This window comes from Diadema setosum, chromosome 14 (assembly GCF_964275005.1).
Source record: "Diadema setosum chromosome 14, eeDiaSeto1, whole genome shotgun sequence".
NCBI classification, from domain to species: domain Eukaryota; kingdom Metazoa; phylum Echinodermata; class Echinoidea; order Diadematoida; family Diadematidae; genus Diadema; species Diadema setosum.
Window position 1 is genome coordinate 32645033 of NC_092698.1, and position 17516 is coordinate 32662548.

At 37.2% G+C, this 17516-nt stretch overlaps 1 protein-coding gene across 1 annotated transcript; it reads left to right on the plus strand.

The window, feature by feature from the left end:
- Positions 1-5888: 5888 nt before the first annotated feature.
- LOC140238297 (deoxyribonuclease-1-like) lies at positions 5889-14822 on the plus strand. The gene is given in 8 exon segments (XM_072318233.1): positions 5889-6041; positions 9272-9360; positions 10107-10190; positions 11690-11746; positions 11748-11785; positions 12741-12781; positions 13209-13363; positions 14705-14822. Coding segments are annotated over 8 exon segments (735 nt in total).
- The last annotated feature ends 2694 nt before the right edge of the window (positions 14823-17516 follow it).

Consider the following 17516-nt stretch of genomic DNA (forward strand, 5'->3'; position numbering starts at 1 on the left):
GGGGTCATTCACTTCCTTGCAACGCCACCTAGTTTTGGTCCTGAAGTGAAACACAAAATTTGATATAGAATCGAAAGCGAAGATTCGCATGACACTACTTCCTGCACGCTACTCCTTGACTCTTTTATTCGCGCTTGCCTTTGATCAGTTTTGTTGCATGACCCCTACTGCGAAAAAGGACATGGAATTAGGATTTTTCTTATCTCGATATCCAATCATCGTATAAAAACAAATCTAGAAATGTCCATTTTCCCAACCTAACATGACATAATCGTTATTGTTAATTAAAAAATACCCTGGTTGGCTTTGTTGTTCCATGTCCAACTTTAATATAAGTTGAAGTTTGGGACGCGACAGCGGTCAACTTTGGTGGGCCCATGTTGAAAAGTGTATAAACTTACCTTTTGCATCGACACAACAAAACACGGAAGAGGCCAATGTTATCAACAGAACGAGGTTGTATCTGTTATCCATTTTAGAGATAATATTCGAAGATTGGTACAGTTCAATTTTCAAACAAGGTGAATAGATGTTTTGGTCGTGATATCCGACAGGCCTGTGAAATGATCACAATCACCGCAGTTTCTCATAAAGGAGCGATGGTCGAACAAATCCCATAATGTACTTTTTTCGAGACAGGATGGATTCTTCTCTAGAAACACTGTGTGTATAAACGAGCTACTCTACTCAACGACTATGGTGCAAGGGCTGCACCCATTTGCTCGATTGTTAAAAAACCCTTTTATCCCGAATTATATGGCGTATGACATACCATTTACATTGTAGTTTCACGGTAGACTGCGTGCATCCGATACAATGCACGTTGAGACAGTCTGGAAGAAAGAAAAAAAATACATGTAATAATCATGAAAGCCATTGAGACTCTTTTGTGCTATTTATATCATCGCAGTGAGCATTCAACACTAGATCATGTTCATGCATAGTCATGGTGTGTATAGTTGAGTGCAGCTGATGTGTAGTGTTCAGCAGACAACCCTCTGCGCATAGTTTATATACATGTACATTGACTTAAATCACTCAGTATACATGGTATACAGCCTTTTCTGATGGAATCTAAGTCTATACCACTGAAATCATGCCATTAAGCAATAATCATATTGTGTGAATTTTTCATCGTGTCAATTTACATACGTTAATGCATTGCTTAAGGGTATTGGAAGCCATGTTGTCAAATATTCCATGCAAACTTAAAGATATTATAAACCAATCCTATGAAATGATCAGTACATTAACCATTTGATTTAAGGGCCTAAGCTGTAGTACGTTGTGACCATGAAGGGTTTGTGACATTCGTAGGGATGATAGACATATTGCCAACTTGGGTGCTGAGAAGGAAAAAAAAAAGAAGATGGTTCTATGATCTGTTGCTTTATGAATTTGCATGAGCGGTACACGTGAAATATGAAATAAGATTGCATATAATACGGTTTTGGCACCCTCTATCACCGAAAAAAGAAGAAGAAAATGGCTGACAATATCTTTTAGTATTTCATTGAAGATAGTTTTGCTGTAGGAATGAGCTGAACAGTACAGCAACATCATAACATGATGTCCCACACTATAGGGCCTACAAACCTCAGAGTCCAAAACACACAGCAGCACAGCACTGTGCAATACCAATCAAATTAAAGAATATGTAAAAACAAGCAGTCGTGTTACGAGTTTGTGGATTGACATGATTTAATTCTGAATTACTGTTCAATATCATAACAACGTGTTTCGACAACATTATCAAGTTATCGAGCATTATCATCATTAATTGAATTAGGGTAAAAAAAAAATGCATGCATTGTTATAATGGTAATTATAACCGACTAGTAAAATTAGACCGCCAGGATCTCGACGATGGTAGTGTGTAGCTATATATGCTTATGAACATGAGATTGCCCTAACCAACGCCGAAACCCTGGGCGTAAAATACCCAGAGGTTTGTTGTGCTGCATCATAATTATGTATATCATTGTCCAGAAGAGTGCATTACAGAGTTCCAATCGCATTTTTTTTTTCGTACGATTGGATTGGTGTGATAGAAAATTACTGTTAACACTACCCCTCATTAATCTGTATCTATTCAGGTCATTCTTTTTACGATTCGGTGATTTGGTTTAATTGGTAGCTTGTCTTCCTCCAGATCTAAAGGACCCGAATTCGATTCCCCTGGTCTAAAATGAACAATGTTGTGTGTAATCATATCGTCCCCATGTAGTAAGAAGCAACATACTCTGTCCCTCTGGTGTGACATAAAATGGAAGTCACGTGTGTAAAAGAGTCACAACTCGGTGACGTAAAAGACCCTCTACATTCATTCATCTCAGAGAGCAAGGTTGAATAGCCCGGTGAAGTGATCCTGCCTCACACCCAAATGGACTCAAAGGAAACACAAGCTAGTGCAGCTGAATATGGGTTATCCAGTAGTTTTCTCAGATGGAAAAAGGAAACAAGCAAAGAAACGTAGAAGAAACGTTAAATTTAGAGGTGAGGACACTGAATTCTTTCTTGAAGGAAATATTTAGTTTGATCAACCCAACCCCGACCCCCCCCCCCCCATTCAAATTATAAGACTTAGAGTGTGATAGCTTGATCTTCTTAATAAACTTAAACTACAAAGCACATTAAGTTTTTCGATTATTTGTTTATTACATTCTTTCCATACATAATAACATGTGTGTCTTATAGGGGAGGTGTAACATGTCATGTATTGCAGCCGTGCACACTGAGTATATGAACGTGCATCACATAGAATGACTTTACGTGGGTACTCAAAATAGGTGAAACGGATCACCCTAAGCATCTTGAGTTTTTCATAATTTCTGAGAGAGAAATTCTTCTATACGTTATTCTAAAGTTTTAGATATTAAAACAAATGTGATATTTTGTTTTTAGTGGTTTTTAGAACATATGTTTGTAGAATAGTGTGATTAGGTATGTCTCATACGGCCCTTTTGATTTCTTGAAAATCCTTTACACACTCTCCACTTCCAACTCTACAAATTTTTGGAAGGGCAAAGGTAATACGTTTAAGGTTGGCATGAGTAGTGAATAGAATGGATTTATAGTTTAGGGAAAATTCTGGAAGAGCACACTTCAAGCTTTAAACTGATGTACAATTTATTACTTATCTTCATAATGTGGAAGAAATAGAATCTGAATCTAAAGAATGAATGGAAAGACAGCACTTGATAGAGCATGCTCAGTGCTCTCTTTTAACTTTTGGTCCTCGCCCCTTTGTGTGATCTGCAATGCAATAACATAATCATACATTCGGCATAATTAGGCCTACCACATACATATACGCAGTAGACCTACATGGCACACGTAAGCGTGATATTAGAAGCACAAGACAAAAGGTGTGTTCTTGCAATTAAGATTATATCTATCTATATATATATATATATATATATATATATATATATATATATATATAATTATATATGATAGAAATAATAATAATAATAATAATAATTGCATTTATATGGCGCTTTATACTGGTGTTTCTGAGCGCTTTGGTGCTATTCATACAAAAAGACTAGAAAACAAAATAACTTTAGGAGAATGCAAAAACACAATTACAGTCACAAAAGAAGAAGAAAGAATACATGTGATACAATTAATGATACAATAATAAGTAATTGACTGTGTGCGCCTCCAAAAAAAATGCATATATTTTACATATCTGTAATATAACCACATGCGTAACATTTTAATTTCCATATAGAACGGTTGCCAATAATAGTCGCAGAGAACAATATGCTACACATTTCCATTATGAGTGACTCGTGCATCGGGGATGACAATCGACCGTCTCATACAATTATGGTCATCTTAAAAAGCTTGTTTAATTATCAAATCCACATGTTTGTCACGTGAGAGCGATTTCTAATGATAACAGCATTTTGTTAGACAAATATTTGCGTTTTGTTTTTTGCTTTGTGCTACAGCCTGATAAATAGCTTACCGTGTTGGGAGGGCAATTAAAATGAAAAAAAAATACAGGGACCATAATGCATAGTCTCCTGAAGAGACTATGCTTTGAACTGACGTTTAAAGATCAGTTCGATTGTACAGCAGCTGTAGTGATTATTACACTCTCTCTTTTTTTTTTTTTTTTTTTTTTTGGTTTCGTAGTTATGGCTTGTAAATGAGATGCCTAAAATATGTCCATTATTTTTGTCTTATAAACTTTCTTCACTGCGACAAGTATAATTTACTGTACCTTTTTAAGTTGTAATCACTATCCTAAGTAATCATAGCTGACTTTATTTGTATATACAATTTGTAGTGTAACGCAATATCTTATAGAGCATTAATTTTGTTAGAAATCGTACTGCGTGTCATGAACGATAAGAAATTTCCTTCATAATCATCTTAGAATTACGATTGTGATGATTGTCTGATTGTAACCGCATCTTTATTACTTGATTTTCATGCTGAACTCGAAATGGCCTACATAAGAGAGACAGAGAGGGGATGGGGTGGGGGTGGAGGTGGGGCAAAGAGAGGGAAAGATCAAGAGGAGGCAGCTGTCGATGTGACGAGCATGACCATTTTTTTTTTTCAGCGCGTTTGACATAATTATATGTCAATGTGTGTATAATGCATTAGCGACAGGAAAATGTGATTAGTTTGATAAAGGCTTGATGCTATATAGAAAGGTGGATATTTGAGTCGAGTCCGTCTCATCAAAGACAAGCAGAACCAGTTGGCAAGTCGATAAGTCAGTAGTCGACAATCTGTTCCTCTCTGTATTAGCCGTGTCGTTACCCGTGATGGCTTGACTGTATTAGGATTTGGGATCACGGATTTATAGGCTCAACACTTCATCAGACGGAGAGTTAGGATGGACGTTTAACCCATTATGCTTCTGTGTAGTTTTGCTGCGGATAATATCATTTATATTCCACATACTAAGAATCTTGCTATATAGGATTGGTCAAGAGCTGATCACGTGACAAAGCATAGTTTTACCCATCACATCACCTGAGAGGAAAAGTTCGTGACACTTATATGGTGATAGTCCTTTTTGTGGTCTCTTCAGTCCACACAGTAACGAGTGATCACTTATAGTTTTGGGTACGCTCGAAATAAAAGCGCGTTACACTACGGAGTATAACTATTAAAGAAAGTCTAGATGAAACTGGTTACATTCATGAAATCAGCACAAAATAGAAAAAAAAATCCTTAAGTTTGCCAATTTGAGAGAAAAAAAATACTTCAATCATCCAAAATATGTTGCCAATCTAAGGAGCTCTTACAAATAGAGTGATCAACATACATTTGATAAGCCTGCAACCGAAATGTTATATATATATATATGATCAAAATAGGGCTCATTTTAAAAAGAAAATTTTATTCTGCCTCATTAACACTATGATAATAGAATGTGAAAATCATGATAAACTAGAGACATGCGGTTTCTCGGACTCACAACGCGTCTTTAAGTTTGAGACGAGCCACTCAACCATACTTAGAATAGAGAGATGTGATGTTTCTGAAATTTCTTCCGAAAGAGCAGAGATTTGAGAATCCGTCAGCTTCATCCTATATGGCACACGTACCAACTGCTATACAATTCACTGTTCATTTTAAGATTCTTCACAATTTTTATGAGGGAATCTAATTTTCCTTCATTGTAATCAACCAAATATTTACAAAATGTTTATTTTAGCCAGAAGGGAAAATACACCAATGAGTCAAAAGCACAACAACGCGGTCAAAATTAATGAAATGAATATTTTTCCTTGTTGTCTTCTCCTGCATACCTATACAAAAGAGTTCATATCAGGCATGAAAAAAGACAGAAAGTGCGTTTAATATGCTTTGTAATATCACGCAAGTACTGGGCTCTCACATAGAATCGTCGCGTCGTCATGGCAATCATGCTCCGCGCCTATCTCGTCCTCCTCCTGGCCACGTCAATGGCGTGGTCAGCCCTCGGTTCGGCAGACATCGCTGCCTTCAACATCCAGGTTTTGGGTCAAACCAAGATGGGCAAACCTGAAGTGGTTGACGCCCTGACACAGGTTGGTAGATGAAATCTTTTCATTACGCTATACATGAAGTTCATGGAGGAGGTCCACTGCAGAATCACAATATTGTCGTATTTAGATTGACACCTTACTGCCTATTTTATAATGGCAAAATTCGACATGGGATTGATAGAATCCATCAAATCAGCACAGAATGATGGAATATCATTTAACGTGTATCGCCACTTTAAGAATAAGATGTAGATTTCGCAGTTAAGAAACTTTTGATAATTCTTCTCCAAAAGAAAAAGTGGTAGGTCTATTATTATGGCTACATTAAAAGGATGGTATAGTATTGGTGGAGGTCAGGATTGGGCTTTTAATTTTTTGCTAGATATCAAGAAACCACTTGAGAAATAATACAGAGCATACCATTCCAAGAGAAATTCAAAGTTTATTAGATGAAAATCGGTTTTTCAATGGCTGAGACATCCAAAAACAAAGTAAACAGCGATCGTCATAAAAGGTGGGTCCCACCTTTAGGATTGCTCTGTTTTGGGTATCTCAGCCATTTCAAAACCAATTTTCATCAAATAAACGTCGAATTTCTTGTGGAATTACATGCTCTTTCATATTTCATGAGAGGTTCCTCACTATTTCACCCAAAAATGCCAGAAACCTGAAGTTAGGTCTCAACAAAAACTATACGATTCCTTAAGGAGAGGATTTTATTTTACCTTATGAAGCATTAACAGTGGAAACTAATCCCAGACAATGTGATTTCTAAGATTGATGTAGCTTCAATTCTTTACTGTACTATAACGTGAATTGAGAGGAATTTATCATGTAAATAAGATATGTTTATAGGCTCAAAAATTACGAAAGCGGAAATCATTCGCATTCAAGAATTTATTGCTTTTGAGCAATCAGCCCATTTCCACACATCGTAAAAAGGAAAGAAATCTTACCAAACATATCTAACGATTTCTTCTCTGAAATTGTGTGTGTTGCGACACGGATTGTCGCCCCTACACGGATTGTCGCCTCCTGCTCGGGGCGACAATCCGTGACGGGCGTTGGCGGCACGGATTGTCGCCCCCTACACGGATTGTCGCCCGCCCTCGAAGCACATTTTGCTGGGTAATATCGTTCTGGACATAATTATTGAAATACTAACACATAACTTACATGGCTACATCCATGCAAACATGCCATGTAAAAAGTCATGGTGAGGTTTCAAGGAAGTGTGTATGTGCGCGTGCACATGATAATTTAGTGTCCGTTTGTGCGTGCGTGTGTGTGTGTGTGATGGAAGAATGTGTTTATTATGTCAGTTTTTTGCGTATGTGTTTTTTAGCTGCGCGTGGGGAGGGATAACTAGTAAGCTGTTGCTGGCATAAAACGTTGATATTGATTTTATCAGCAGCTTTGAATTTGATGAGTTTGTTTGGCAGATTTGTATAATTATGAATTCGGAGTGGAGCTTGCGTGCGGGCAGATGCTGCTTTTCTGCATACGGTCCATTATGTCTTATTTATCAACATTGGGAAATCGTTTCATCAGGAAGGAATGTGGTATCGGTTCGGGTGTGCGTCGGTATGTGGGAAGGGGGTTACATTTCGTTATTGCAAAAGTTTGTTACTCTGAAGGCTCATTCGTCCGACGGCTCATTATTCCGAAGGTTCGTTATTCCGAATTTCATTTTTGGATCAACGAACCTCTAGGTATAGGATATTGTGTGTTTCGGATATTAAAATGAAGCCTCGGAAAAAACGAAACTTCGGAATAACGGAACCTTCGTGTGTGTGTGTGTGTGTGTGTGTGTGTGTATATATATATGTATTTGGGTTGGTGAATGTGGGTGTGGGATGATTTAGGTTTTGTTTAATCAGGGGTTGGTGGGTTGGGGATTGGATTTGAAGAAGGATAGTTATAAATGGTATGACAGATGTTGGTAGGATTTAATATTTAGGATAGATGTAGGCCCTAGATTTGTTTCGGATGGGGAGGGGAGGGGGTGGTCGGGTTTTTTATGACTGATTTCATTCTAGATTCGTGTAATGTATTTGTGTTTTTTTTTAATGTATATGCCCTTGTAAGTAAGAAGGTGTTACATGATCCAAACCAATGTATTCAAGGAATATAGGTTTGGTAGGGCCCTACGTGTCAAAACTTTCTCGTGAAGAAATTGTTAGTAGGGTTGGTCTATAATCGAGTTATCTATGTTGAAGTGAGATTATTTGTGGTATAAATTGACAAATGGATTTGTTTCTGTTTCGAATTGCCATTTGTAACTTTTTTTTCACGTTACACCCAGAATGAGTCGATTTATGAATGATTTGAATGAAATCAATGAATATCAAGGAAAAAAGTGTTGAGTTGGTTTATTTGCATTATGAGGATTTGTTTGAGTGTTTGTTGGTGTTTGTTTGTATTACGTATGCATTAGCGGTGTGCAATGGCAGTTCGTTTGTGCTAAAATCAACTAACGATTGACAATTTTTTTACGGCGTGTGGAAATTATTCGCTCATGCATAAAGCATGCCAAACCTATTCTGGGACAAAGAATAGTGGTATGGACGTTCTAGTTTATAAGACTGATGGAAGAAAATGACTGCAGTGAAAAATGAACAAAGACAAATAACATTTGGGGAGGGTACCTCCCTCGTATGTATTTTCTCTCGGTCTCTCTCTCGCCTAGCCTGCCTCACCGCTGATATTGGTTCACACACCCATACTATTTTTAGATCAACGCTGGTGTGATTTTTTTAAACACGTGCTCATACACTCTGAAGGCATTTGTATTGCCACAGTAGCGCCGCTATATTCCACATACACACGTAAGCATACAGGCACACGTATACACACAGACAAACAAACCACTACCACTATGACCACCACACATGCACAGTTTCTACATATTGTATTATTATACTCCAAACACACACACATACACACACTTACACACACACAGACACACACACACACACACAAATCATACACATCACATATCATGCAGCTCACAATACACACACACACACACACACACACACATACGCATAACTTACCAGTCATACCCATCCCACCAAAGCTTAACACCGGAGGAACCACCCCGAGCCCGGGGCGACAATCTGTGACGGGGCGACAATCCGTGTCGCAACAATTTTTTTGCCAACACGGATTGTCGCCTTCGAGGTCAAAAACTGGGAACTGCACAAGCGTGTAGGGGGCGACAATCCGTGTAGGGGCGACAATCCGTGTCGCAACAGTGTGTCCCGTCCAAGATCATCACAAGGTACGACATGGTTCTGATTCAAGAGATTCGAGACAGCGCGGGAACTGCCATTGTCAACCTTCTTGATGCTGTCAACGAGTGAGTTTATGTATCTGTGGTGTCGTTAACTTTATTTTCGTATTTTACTTTGATAAACAATACACAAATAATCCAATTTCATTGAAAATAAAACATACATTTACAAACATGTGCAAATGTGTACCAACGATACCTTTACCATAGACAAGAACGCGGGCAAAGGAAAATGTACTAACGAATACTTTTGAAAAAGACGTAAAATGCATATTTGTTGATGAGTATATTCCCTTATTCAAAACAAATCATTTCAAATGACTGCAACATCCTTAGTCATTATTATTTACTGTGTGAATCGCTCTGATCTAATGTGCAAGGTTTGATTATTAAGCATAGTTGAAATGCAGTATAGACGCGTGTTTAGAAATACATGATGGGACAAAATGATGATATCAAGCTCTGACGGGTGTTTATTATTTTTCATTTCACAAACAAAACTTCGACATAAACAAAGCAAAGAAAAATAAAAAAAAATGATACGTTTCGAGCATTCCTTTTTCATTCTTTCGTGAGTGCAAAACGTTTATGCCTATATAGTATATCCCCATTCTTGAAGTAGCAGGAGGAACGATTAAGTGATTTCTATACTGTCTCTCTGTGTAGTGCCAAGCACTCTTCGTCTGAAGCGTCTTCTCTGGCAATATCACAATTTTTGATGAGAAATTATATTTCCGTTGTTGTTGTTTCTTGAAAATGGGCGTTCAATATAAGCATCATTCTGGTTTGGTGCGCATCTTTTTTTTTTTCAGTTATTCACGCCACAGTTACGCCATGGCCCTTGGTCCTCGGGTCGGACGTACCTTGAACAAAGAACAGTATGCCTACTTCTACAGGTGAGAAAAATGCAAGGTGTTTCACCGCTTACATGATAGGTTATCATCCCGGCCTTCTAGTGATTACCTCTCTGCCTGGTCGCCATGTGTGGTGTGTATTATAGCAACAATAAATTGTCAATAGTTAGATTACTGCACTGTAAACATTGAGCATAATATATTGCAGTAATTTCAAAGCTAGACCCGAGCGATCTAATGCTGTTTTAATGCAAAAAACATTCATTTTACGCCGTATTCTCTTCGAATTTGAGTTTGTACTAGACAATGTTTTATGAAAATTGCCGCGGTCAACAAACTTGTCCCATCACACCCTTGCGTACTCAAGAGATTTGTTGACCATCACCAATGATCAATACGATTACGTAAATACCACGATTGTATTCTCGACATGGTTATGTATACTGAAAGAATTATCGAATCCGAATGGAGACTAGGCACCATCTGAAATACACAAAATGTGCAGGCAACAGTAGCACACTCAGGTTTTTCTCTTTGTTCTGGTAAGAACTGTTGTTAAAAAAAAAACAAAACGTGATAGCAGAAATTTAAAGTCGCCAGCAAAAGCTGTCATATTGATGTCAACAATTTGCAAATTGAGGATGTTATAGATGTAGTTGAGATGAAAACTTCAAAGAGATTAAAAATGGGATACGAATGACTTAAGTAATGCAGCTGCCTCAACCTTAAGCTCCAATCCTGGACCTAACGCAAACGCAGGTATACAGATTGTAACACAGAAGACATTGTCTATCATGCTTTTATCTCCCTCTATCTATACTCTTGTCACAAGAATAAATCTTTGTTTTTATGTATGTTTGTTTGTTTGTTTGTTTGTTTATTTGCATGGAATTTTAAGGAACTTTCACTGGTAAGATTTATCAAATTTTAATATTACTTCGAAGTATGTTGTATCATCTTATGAAAGGTCATTACGTGACTCTATATTTCATCCTACGGCATTAAAAATGTTGCGTTTATACAAAAAACAACAACAACAACAACAACCAACGCAAAACGCAAAAATCTTCCACATACACATTATTTAACTCAATTTATCATTTGTTTACATTGTGTATCCAAAAGTTGCGCTGTTATGTATCAAAATGCAGGGAAGAAAAGATGGTAAATCAAGTTGATTCCGCTCTACCCAAGCAATGTGAATGGTAGATAAACGCTGTACAAATGCCTCTAAACACAGCTCAACAAAGCAAAATAAACATATCTTTGGGTTTTGGTTTTTTGTTTTGTTTTGTTTTGTTTTGTTTTGTTTTTACGAAGTTCTCAGATAATTATATATATAAAATTATATAAAGTGTTATCATGCTACGACGATGCGTCGTCACGTACTGTGATATAATTTCACAAAGGACGAGCTTCAGTCTATTAAATTTTGTTTGGCTTTTGTTGTTGTTTTTTTCACGTTAGTGCACGTTATGTCCAACTCCATGATATTGCATTGATTATGTATACCGTTTATAATCCCTTAATTTCCTCAATAGAGAGGACATGTTCAGCGTAAAGGATTCGTTCACCTACTCGGACTCCGGAGATCTGTTCGAGAGAGCCATACGTCGTGCTTTTCGGCTCTAATACTGGTGAGCGCATAATGGGAAAGGAAAAAAAATATCATATCACATTAGTGGGGTTTTTTTTTCTTTATCCTCCATCGAGGACTTTATTTCATTTCAAATATCTAAAAAGTTCACAAAAACATATAGAGAGCAGGATGTACGAACATAGAAAATAAGGGTGGGAATAATTTGTCAACATCATATCATCACATAAATTTCGATTCCTCTGGTGAAAGTATACTTCAAATAAATCATATCCAAAATATTCCCTGAATGTAACATTACATCGCCATATTAAATTGTGCATCCACAGGTAATCAAATATAATATTTATGATTCAACTTCTGCTCTAATTCATAAAGTTGCCTTTTCGTGAAATCAAGTAGCTTTTTTTAGCCAAAAATTTCAAATTCATAATGAGCTCTGTCCTAAAATCTATCAATAATGCGTAAACATTCGTTGCTCTTGTTGTATAAGTGCTAAGTATATACAAACGAAAAATCGTATACTGGGCAAAAACTAATATCAAATTCAACAACATCAGAGATTTATCTCTTACATTAAATCCTGTTGATATCATTCGCTCATTCACAGTGATATCAATATGAAAATAAGCGCATATAAAATTTGATATTTTTCCCAATATAACTTTGTATCTGGGCAATATGACATAACATGCCAAATAGATTCAGCTTCGCTGCATTTCCTATAACAAATCATATCAGACGTAATTTTCCATCTTACTAATTTTTCCTTAAATGGTAACATTCTATGTAATAACTTAAAACTGTATTGCTTTACCTTATTATTAAATAACTTTCCAAACTTGAAGCCAAACAACACTTTCCAATCAAATTTTGGAGGTATATGCAATGTTTTGTCCAAAAATATATCACACTTAATTCAGATTTCTTTTCATCCAGCAACAACAAATAAAACTGTTTTGTTTTTAAAAATATCAATTCAATTATATCCCCAGTATTTATCGGAAACAATTCCTTATTAAACAAAACATCTCGGGTACATTGCCTTTTACACAAATAATCAAACCACACCTGTGGCAATGCTTTTTTAATTCTTTCATATTGAAACAAACAAAACAAAGATAAATCCCGACTGTATGCCCTAACGACATAGCCCCCCCCCCCCCCCCATTTGTTGATCCTCATGGCCCCTCAATTCCAAATCAATATCTACCTCGGAAACCTAAGTGGGAGAGCGCCAACATCATGGTCATGAGGCGCAGGACATTTGTGTCTTCTATTTATTTCGTGTAGTACACATCCAATGACTGATTGTATGTCACTTTATTTGTACATAGTAATAAATTTAGTCCAAGTTGTGGAAACAGCTAAACTGAGATAAAGAAAATCGGTTGAACAACATTGTAAAGATGGCAAAGATGGTTAAAACAAGTCCCTCTGTCTTTCTATCGTGCTCATATCAGAATTCTATCCTAATGGGTGACTTCAACGCCGACTGTAATTACGTGACTTTGAGTGAGTGGTCGCAGATCAGCATCTGGACTGACACTAGCTTTGAGTGGCTCATCCCCAACTCGGCCGATACCACGGTCAAGTCGACCCACTGTGCCTACGACAGGTGACTGGCTCGGTGGTGACGGTGATTTGACGTTAATTTTGAATATCGCATTTCCTAATTGTGTACCCCCATTCCACAGAGATTTTTTTTCTCATCCGCCACTCATCAGAAGCAAAGATAATTGCTTTCGGCCACCCACCGAAGTGTATCGGATCTCAGTCTGATGAATCCGACTTGGTTGGTCGATTATCGGGTCAGTATCAGACATGTCGGGGTGATCCGATGAGGCAAGATCATCCGATGAGGATCACGCCAGATATGTCTGACACTCACCCGATAGTCGACCAGCGAAATCGGAATCATCAGACCGCGAACCGATACACTTCGGTGGGTGGCCGGAAGCAACAATCTTTGCTTCCCATCAGTGACCGATAAGAAAAAAAAAAATCTTTGGAATGGGGGTGTTACAGGCCCTGCTGTATACAGAAAGAAGCTAGAAAAGGGTGGTAGAGGATGGGAGAGTTTACTTAAATTTGTTCCTATCGTATTCACACTCACAAGTGTACTGGCTGTCGTAGTTACCTCTCTTTTGATGGAGTCGATGCAAACAATACACCTTGTACCATGAAAAGTTTTCCTCGATATATTATTCGAACGAATTCAAAGTTTTCTGTGCATATCACTGCACAATGCATGACAACCAGCATACAATGCACAAAATTCAAAACACTGGACAAAAAGATCGCATTTTGTTTACATCTTTGCAACTGCGTTACCTGCGTGTATCCAACAGTTTTATTGCACATTTTTGTAGTAAGACAACTGAAAACGGGAATTGTAATTTTGTCTTCTTGCTGTTGATTTCCGACTAACACTCATTGATACAATTTTATAACCAATGATCAGGATCATGTGATTAATATGAGTTTTTCACACATTCTCGGAGCTGGGAACACTCGTGAAAAGAAACTCTTGACTATATAATTGGCACTTATCACCTTTCGGTTGAAGAGGGGACGCAGGCAAACTTGCTCAATATTCTACTCAACAATACTTCCTCAGCAATATAACTATATTTGACGTAAATGGGAACTTGTTGTGATGGAAAATGGTTGCAAAGAACGTGCATGCGTTAAAATGAAAAGAGATTAAGCTCCACTTATAATTATAATATAGGCCTACTCTACATTTTGACACGGTAGACGTTGAAACGCTGCATTTTCTGGTGAGAGATGGGTGAGGCACTTTTGGAATTTTCCGGCTTTACCGGATGCCTATATTATTTTACAGACGAAGCATTTTCACATCTCCTTCATCACTTTTCAGTTTCACTTTGTTTTTCTCTAGTACTGTATTTGTTTATTTTATTCGTTTGTTGGCTTCATTTTCTTGATTTCACAGGATTGTTCTCGCTGGCTCGTCGATGAAGAGGAGAGCTCGTTGTGCCGGTGTATTTCCAGTCTGCGTACGGGCTCTCATACGAACTGGTATCTGCTACCCATTGGTAGCTTTTTGGTGACAGGAACTGATTTGTATTTGTGTTAGTGTTTGTTGTTGTTGTTGTTGTTGTTGTTGTTATTATTGTTGTTGTTGTTGTTCCTGTTGCTGTTATTGTTATGATTGATTGATTTATTTTATTTCTGAATTTCCTTATCATACATAAATGTAATCGAACGAACTAACCGAGTATAATATTATTTGCATTTAACAGTTGAAACAGATAAATGATTAATTAAAAATCTGACATTACTACATGATAATGCAAAATGAAAACGAGCAGGCGTTATTTCATGCATATAGGAAACATGCAATCCCATGTACCTGCCGTTCAAAATGCAAATAAAGCAGCTCTAAATATAACAGAAATACAGGACACTATCATCATAAGCAACTTATCTGTATTAACAACAATTATGTCAACATTCAAATTCATGAAATTCTTCCGTCGAGATGTTTTCATTGCAACTGACTGACAAATTGCCCTACATCAACGTAAATAAGCACTGAATTGATCAGTGTTTTAGTAATAGCCATGATAAAAGATCATGGGCGTACATATTCGCGCAGGAATTATTGAATAATTAAGCAGTACCCGCTGCACGCTATAAGGATTAGAACCAACACTTGCTGTCGGGCGAAAGCTCGGTGGTCTAGTAGAGATGACGCCTGTCCGGTGATCAGGTGGTCGTAGGTTCGATTCCTGCTCGAGTGTGTACGCCCACGATTTTTTTTTTATCATGGCTACTACTAAAACACTGATCAATTCAGTGCTTATTTACGTCGATGTAGGGCAATTCGTCAATCAGTTGCAAATTATGTCAACACTTGAGATGATTGAATGACATGTTATGACGGTTGTAGGTTTCCTGCTATATGTCCAGCATTGCTCGATGTTTCAATTATCTTACGAGTATATCAAATAAATTTTACTTAAGTAAAACATCCTATGTGATTGCTTCTATGTTGTGACTTAGATTACTTTATTGATTCGTTGTTTGTGGGTTTGTTTGTTTGTTTGTTTGTTTGTTCTGTTCTGTTTTTCACAAGGTGAAGACGTAAGCGATCACTATCCGGTCTACGTCAAAGTGTATTACACACAAGTATCAGGTAAGTCTCCACAATAACACATGTAGATATCATTTTACTGAATATGTACTGATAGGATTAAATTGATGATAAATCTCCGAATCGTGTCATACTAGATTCCAAGCAGGTCCAGTGCGGGGATGGGCGCGGATAGAACCACAAATGAATGGTAGTGCGAACACGTAACAAAGCCTTACTATACACGACATCAGTTTGTATACCGCTTGTACTGTATACCCTTCAAGGACTGGAAATCTACCAGCTGTGTATATTGCTTAATGACTATATACCGCCATTTTTTTGTTTTGTTTTTTATTAAAAAGAGTTACTTGTCGGTCACGTACGCACATAATAAACACTATGACGACAGTACGTTTAGACTAAATTCGTAAGATTAAAAAACAAACAGGCAAAGTGTCACAGTCTCCCCCCCCCCCCCTCTCTCTCTCTCTCTTCTTAATTTGTGTCTAATATTTTTTCTTTTTCATTTTTGACAGCACTCACTTCTTTTTCGGCTGTCCGGTTTCCTAAGAGAGCATCGTTTGTGACAACATACCGATGCACCGTTTTGGGGGTTTGGGCCCGTTTTTTGTTCACCAGGGAGCCCACAGATATTTATCTGGTTTATATGTGTGCAAATATTGGGTCAACAGGACATCTATTTACAGTAATGAGAATTTTTTACTTCGACCCTAATTTGCAAACCCAAGATGGCATCTGATCACGACGTCGCTATTTTATGAAATGATCTAGGTAACATACCCCACAATTAGTCAAAAGTATAGGAAAGATAGGCTATGTGTTTCAAAAGACACATGTTAGTACATATTGTATATTCTACTATACACAACTGAGTACTGTTGACCTTTGAATGCAGTTAACCCAGCAAAGAAACTATCTGACCAAGAAGTTGTTACTTTATAACAGGATCCAAGTAACATTGTTTATACTTTTGCAAATATGGGGGCAATAGACCATAATAATATAGTTTCCAAGATTCTAATAAAAAGAATTTATATTTGACCCTAATTTGCATATTCAAGATGGCGACTGATCAAGACGTCGATATATTTTAAAATCATCCAAAAAAAAAACATGGAATACTACTAGGTGTTACAAAAAACATTTCCCACTTTTGATCCTTAATAGAAAACTGTACATCAGATAACACTGTCATTGATAAAATAAATAGCTGAATAGTGTACAATTTAGTTGGAGGTGATTTGAATAGGAGAACATGAATCAGTTTCGTTAAATCCATGATTGATTTTAAAGTAAAGTTCCTGATTTTGGTCAAATTTGAATCCTCTGTACAAAATTGAATTTTACACAAGAACCAACGATGTGTATGTGAGTGTGTGCTTACAATGGCCCTGAACAATAGACACGAATACCACAAATACCACCTTTTCAGAGCTCTGCTAACTAGGCTTCTGGACTCTTGCTCCAAGGCGCATGAATGCTTTATTAATAATTCATGATGGATTGCTCTGGGCACTGCTAGTCTGAATTCATGGTAAAGGATAAAATGCATGCACGTGAAAAAGACAAGCATATGTTTTCATGTGCTTGCATACACTACATTTCAGGATGAATAAAGACTAGCTGTAATAGTAGAATTTCTCAT